The sequence below is a fragment of the Triticum aestivum genome, chromosome 7D (genome assembly GCF_018294505.1).
Source record: "Triticum aestivum cultivar Chinese Spring chromosome 7D, IWGSC CS RefSeq v2.1, whole genome shotgun sequence".
Taxonomy (NCBI): Eukaryota; Viridiplantae; Streptophyta; class Magnoliopsida; order Poales; family Poaceae; genus Triticum; species Triticum aestivum.
This window is the reverse complement of record NC_057814.1, coordinates 439,463,773-439,470,153: the sequence shown is the minus strand read 5'-3', so window position 1 is coordinate 439,470,153 and position 6,381 is coordinate 439,463,773. Positions and strand designations below refer to the sequence as shown.

The 6,381-nt window shown below is 44.3% G+C and overlaps 1 protein-coding gene across 1 annotated transcript in view; it reads right to left on the bottom strand.

The window, feature by feature from the left end:
- LOC123165077 (probable gamma-aminobutyrate transaminase 3, mitochondrial) overlaps positions 1-4,885 on the bottom strand; it is a 7,860-nt gene extending 2,975 nt beyond the window's left edge. Inside the window, exons 1-11 of the mRNA XM_044582704.1 lie at positions 4,778-4,885; positions 4,283-4,410; positions 4,070-4,154; positions 3,910-3,982; positions 2,995-3,092; positions 1,627-1,719; positions 1,101-1,174; positions 697-735; positions 452-540; positions 299-375; positions 120-194 (exon numbers count right to left, since the gene is read on the bottom strand). Coding sequence (XP_044438639.1) covers positions 120-194; positions 299-375; positions 452-540; positions 697-735; positions 1,101-1,174; positions 1,627-1,719; positions 2,995-3,092; positions 3,910-3,982; positions 4,070-4,154; positions 4,283-4,410; positions 4,778-4,813 — 867 coding nt within the window. The 5' untranslated portion in view covers positions 4,814-4,885. The remainder of the gene's footprint in view (positions 1-119; positions 195-298; positions 376-451; positions 541-696; positions 736-1,100; positions 1,175-1,626; positions 1,720-2,994; positions 3,093-3,909; positions 3,983-4,069; positions 4,155-4,282; positions 4,411-4,777) is intronic.
- Positions 4,886-6,381: the final 1,496 nt, after the last annotated feature.

The window sequence follows — 6,381 nt, the reverse complement described above, 5'->3', positions numbered from 1 at the left end:
CATGTGATCCAATAGAAGGGGGCATGTTATCTCTAATTACAGGAATGCAATATTAATTTACAATCTTTATTTAAAAGCTAGAATTAAGTACTTCAGAGTTATATGTAATTTAAGGTTACCTTCTCAAAATAAGTCTTTGGAGGAAGGATGACACCACCGGCACCCATCACAGGTTCAGCAATGAAAGCAGCAATCTGGAAAGATACAGAGGGGGGGGGGGTGGATACTTCAGGAACCTTTGACCAAACATTATAGCATAGGATCCATTATGACAAGAAAATAAAAACATAAACTTTACTGTTTCTGGTCCTTCTTTTAGGATAAGATTCTCCAAGTTGTTTGCAAGTCTAGTAGAAAATTCTTCTTCTGTTTCATCTATATCACAACAAATTCATTTCATTAAACATAATATCCTGAGACAACTGTACAAAACAAACTGGCTTATTGGTACCAGGAAGATGGAAGCGCCAGTAGTGTGGACAGTCCGTGTGCAGAACAAAAGGTGCCGGTAGATCAAACTTTTGATGAAGAGCAGGAAGACTACGGATAAAGAAGAAATTAGCAAGTGATTACAAATATACCAGACACATAAGGAGTGCGTCAACTGAGGAAAATAGAACATCCTCATAAATTATATTGCACAACTGAAGGATTGAAAGAAAGAAATACTATTGTTATGAAAGATCCTTTGCTCACCCGGATAAACTAGCTGATATTAATGTTGAACCATGATATCTGTATGAACATAGAGTCAATATCTTGTTAAAATCATATTACAAAATCAGAATAAATACCATAATGGTAATGCTTAGAGGATGCATATGTCCTGGTGAAGACTTGTTACAATGCAATTCTTGGACTATTCAATTTCTTATTACTTGTGATGCAAAATTATTACAAAACAAATGTTGATGTCATGATTGTCATGAAAAATACTTGGACTGCAATTCAATATGGTGTTGATACGCCACTGAACAACTAATATGCAAGGCAAACTGGATTTGGAGTGCTAGGTAAAGATTTGTGAAGAAATGAAGCAACAAGATATGTACTGCTATTAGGTAGAATAGAGTAGTAAAGAAACTGAAAAGGAACTTTACGATTTTGAGCGTGCAATAAATTTCTTCTTATCTGGTCTCCCCATTGCATTGTTATAATACCACACTAGTTTCACCTGTAAAAAACCAGCATTACTAGGAGTGGAGGAATGGATCTAACTAGCGATCATGGAAAGGCATCAACAGAGCAAGATCTAAATAGCGATCATGGATCTAAATAGTGATCATGGATCTAAATAGCGATCATGGACAGAGCAAGATTTAGCAATAATAGGCCATGTTGCATTTAAGTACTAAACTAGTTTATGACTGCTCCAGACGCTACTCAGGCAGGTGGACTAACTGTAGGAACACAATATAAAATTCACAACCATGATAGTGTTAATGTTTCTGTGCAAGAAGATCAAAAGCATAGTCATTTCTTCTGTGGCAAGATGTATATTTTCAACAGGAGGTGACAGTGTATTGTTTCGGCTATTCATGATTGAACACAGTGGGCAGATAAGAAAAAGGTGCTTAAGATATGACTTCATAAACTCGAACAGCTGACAGTTTGTTTAACCTGTACCTGAGAGTCATTTGCTTCTGAACCACTATTTGCGAAGAATACCTTTCCCATTTCCCTTGCAGTAAACATGTTGAGAACGTCATTTGCAAGATCCTGAAGTTAGCAACACAGCATCCATCATGAACTTACTGAAAAAGGGTTCCCCCCCTTTGTATTACAAAGCAACCAACACCGATCACAAAGCAATGCTCGGGTGAGAAGCACAACAAGCCCAAAAGAAAAGAGAAAGAAGAAAGAAGAAGAAATGCCAACAACGGCAGCTCGACAAAGCACGGATGACCCGCCACCGCTGCGCCCTCCGGAATCGACCCACCACAGACCAACGCTTCGATCTGCTGCGTACCAAGCGGCACCTCCAAGAAGGGATGCGACGCCGATGACGCTGCTGCCCGGACGTGTCCTGGGGTTTCCCCCGGCCGCAGGTGTCACCGCATCGGAGCCGGAATAGCTGGCAAAGGATTTCTCCAGCACTCAAAACCCCACTGCCCAACCGGGCCAGAGCCAACCAGCCACCTCGCCGCCCACCAACATGCGTCACCGCTGTCTTGATGCCACCCACGCCGCCTCACTGAGATCACCAGCACGAGGCCAAGAGGCTGGAGAGAGACGCACCAAGCGACGGGAGCAGCAGCACCGGAGCCGCGCGGGAGGGAACTACCTCCACCGCCGTCGTGCGGGAGGCCCGTGCCTCCGGCGCCGTCCGGACACAGCAGCAGGGCATACCAGGCCACCCCTGGCCCGGACAGGCCCAAATCGGGCCCGCAAAGCCCCGCCGGCCACGCTGTAGCAGGGCAGCACCAACGCCGCCAGCATCCACCCGCCCACCGCCTCTCCCCTGCCTCCCGGAAGCCACGCCGACGACCCTCTCCGCAGCTGGCCCGTCCAGACCCAGATGGGGCCCAGATCTGGGCCGGGCGGGCGCCGCCAGATCGCGTCGCCGTGTCACCCCGCTGCCCAGTAGATCACCCGCCACCACGCCGGAGAGCCCCGCCGCCGCGCCGGACCGCCGCCGCCTAGAAGCACCCCGAGGCGCCGCACCGCCCCGTGTCAGCGCGACCCGAGAGAGGAATGGCCAGCGGCCGCCGCCGCCAGCGCCCCCCGGGCCAGGCCTGATGGCGGCGAGGTGGGAGGGAGGGGGCTCGGGGAGGAGGCGCCGGGGGCGCGGCCGGTCGCCCGTGGGGGCGACGCGGTCGCGAGAGGAAAGAGGGTCCCCATCATGAACTTCATTCAAACGGTCTTTTTATAAACATTCTTTATTTTCTAGTGGAAGAAGGTGAAGATAGAAATGGACAGGATGTCCTCAACAACAGAAAATGTATATCATTAGCAACTGTCTTAAGGAGAACACTGAGAAATCAAAGTATGTACCAATGAGGGTTTGGTAGTACGGTTCCAGAAGGAATGATAGAAGGGTAATTTGTTTAATTGCTCTGTTGCAGCTTTGACTAGTCGAGGTTCGCTGCCACCTGAAAATAATGTGAACAGCTAAGGGAAAATTGTCTAAAGACAATCTGCAAAATGTAGCAACTGGAAAAAAAATTATGTTAACCACAGTGGCTACGAGCTGTAATACACCAAAGTATATTTGCTCATATATGATAACTCTAAGAAACCCTCTCGTAGGTGGGGTTTTAAATTAGACAACCCTTCCTTTCCAATCGATGCAAAATGAACTACCTCCTCGCTGATGGATGTGTGCATCAATTGATACCCTTACTTTTTACAGAGAAAAAGAAACTTGCTGCGGACAATTTTAATATGTTTCCTTGGAAAGGGTGCTCAACCAACAAGAACTATTTATGTTATTTTAATGTGTTTTTTATTCTTCCAAGCATATTAAAAAAATGGGAAAAGAGTGTAGTGATAGCATCTAGATATAAAATCAAAATGTTAACAGAACATGAAAGTAGACAATTTCTTGCTCATCTTGACACTCATTTGAATTAGGAATAGCCAGCACTTTTATTAAGTGCAATCAGTCAGTGGTAAGTTTTTCCCGAGCAAAAATGTATCAAGTGATTTAGTTTTGCGCAAAACTTTGTTTACTCTTGCTAACCCAAAAGTGTGCAGTGCACTTCCCTACATTATCTGGGAACAACTTAAATCCATGTAAAAGCTCTTAGAACTGAAATTACAAGTGAACATAAAATTTGAGTTTGACTACCCATACAGGGCCATGGAGAAATAAAAATATGTGATACAACTAGCATTCTAAGTAAAATAATGCTACAATTTTCCAGTATGTAGTAAAATATGGCTCCATGGATCATGAAATGCACATACCTAGAGCTGTACACCAGAGTCCTGCAAGAGCATCTATATACTTTTTCCCATTGATATCATAGACATATGCACCCTGTAATATGAGTTGCAGAGTGTAAGATAGAACTTTCAAGTTAAAATCACTGCAATTTATGGACAAGTGAGCATTAAGCCCCAGAACCTCAGATCTATCAATAACCAGGGGATGCACATCGGTGCTCTGCCATCCAGCTGTGAATGGAGCCAGCATGCCATGCCCCTTGAACCTGGTAAAACGTTGCAGCATCAGTAGAAAATATACACCGTAGATATAATCCATGTGAAGCTTGCAAGCATCCTAGCGCGCAACAGAGTGTGGCGCACTGACATTTCTGCTCATGGAGATTTTACCTACCCGATTTCTTCCGTCGAGTCGGCCTGAAGAGACGGCTCAGAGCTGAAACCCCTGGCTGATGCCTCTGAAAAACTATGCAACCCATGCCAGCTTCCACCGCTGGCTACATGTTTCACTAAGCTCTCAGCCTGTGCGGTGAGAGGGAAGAAGAAAAACAAAATAAAAGATCAGACATGTTAACTTTCCCCTGTTGAATTTTTTTACACACGTTCTAGTGTAAAAGCTTGGGAACTGACGAACAGAAACAGATCCCCAGGAACTGCTCTATCGCTGTCGCTCCAGAACCGATCGGACAAAGAGGAACATCTTGAATCGATCAAGCGAAAAGGAACATCTTGAATCGATCGTAATCTACCGCGCCACTTACGCCTCGGACAAATAAGGAACACCTCTGGCGTTTCTGGATGATGAGAACATGAGGAAGTACCTCTTTCTCCCCACATCAACAGTCTCGATAGGCAAATCGATAACAGAATGAAGGGGAATCGCGATCACCTTGGATCTGAGGAGGCAGCCGCGGGCAATCATCATCTCCCCTGGTTTCCGTCCACCTTCACTCACCTGTAACCTTGGAAGGAAGCGACAAGGGGAGTGACAAAAGGATGTCAGGGAGATAATGGAATTTATAGGCCCGGTGGAAACGGAACGGGACGGAGGGCCATCCCGTCAGACCGGTAGATGGCCGTTGGATCAAAGCCCACACAATCGTGAGATCAGGATAGTGGCCAGCATGCACCATCAGTGGGGAGTTACCAATACTAAAATCAATTACTACGTGGGATTCACTCACTACCCCTGCTTTGATTCTTCCAGATTTGTAGGAAACAAATTTCGGTTGCTATGGAGACTAATTAACTCCCCCTCTGTGTACTTGCCTCCTTATGAAATGCTTCCATTTAGAATTCCAGTTTGCTTCCCATGGAGCAGAAATTTGCTTCTATCTAATCTATACCTCTGTATACTCCTAAAGGGAATAGGCCCCTGATGTTGCTGGTAATCAACTCGCAGTCCATATTTAATCAGAATTTATTTTTATTGGAAACCCAGTGGTGTTTTTGGGGGTGTTTTTGGTAATCAACTAGCGGGCCAGTTTTAAGTCAAATTTTTGTTTTTGCAGGAAACCCCCTGATGTTTGGGTTAACCAACCCGTAGTATATATCAAATGATTTAAAAAAATATCAATATCTTTTAAACCCTAAGTCCGAATTTAACATGTTATATACGAAATTTGATAAGAAAAATATTTAGAATCTAAATATGATGTTATTTTACCTGTTAACCATTTTTAAATGTTATTTAGGGTGCAACCTTAATCAGTAGCGCATGATTTGTCTTACTTTCATGCTGGTGCCGATCGGGATTGGAAATGAACACCTCAACAAAAATAAGATTGGAGACGAAATAAACCATTTATAACCTCGGATGCATGCCTCGCCAAATCTTCACAGGGAAAAATAATAAATTTCTCATCTTATGCCGAGAGAGAGAGAGAGGCCCTAGGACTGACAACATTCAAAAGCATTGTTATTGTGTGAGCACCGAGGCCACGCTGCGAGGGTGGGAAGGAGGATAAGTGTTGGAAATATGCCCTAGAGGCAATAATAAAATGGTTATTATTATATTTCCTTGTTCATGATAATTGTTTATTGTTCATGCTATAATTGTATTAACCGGAAACCGTAATACATGTGTGAATACATAGACCACAATATGTTCCTAGTGAGCTCTAGTTGACTAGCTCGTTGATCAATAGATGGTTGTGGTTTCCTGACCATGGACATCAGATGTGATGGACAAGACCCAATCCTAAGCATAGCACAAGATCGTGTAGTTCGTTTGCTAGAGCTTTTCTAATGTCAAGTATCATTTCCTTAGACCATGAGATTGTGCAACTCCCGGATACCGTAGGAGTGCTTTGGGTGTATCAAACGTCACAACTTAACTGGGTGGCTATAAAGGTGTACTACAGGTATCTCCGAAAGTGTCTGTTGGGTTGGCACGAATCGAGACTGGGATTTGTCGCTCCGTATGACGGAGAGGTATCTCTGGGCCCACTCGGTAATGCATCATCATAATGAGCTCAATGTGACTAAGGAGTT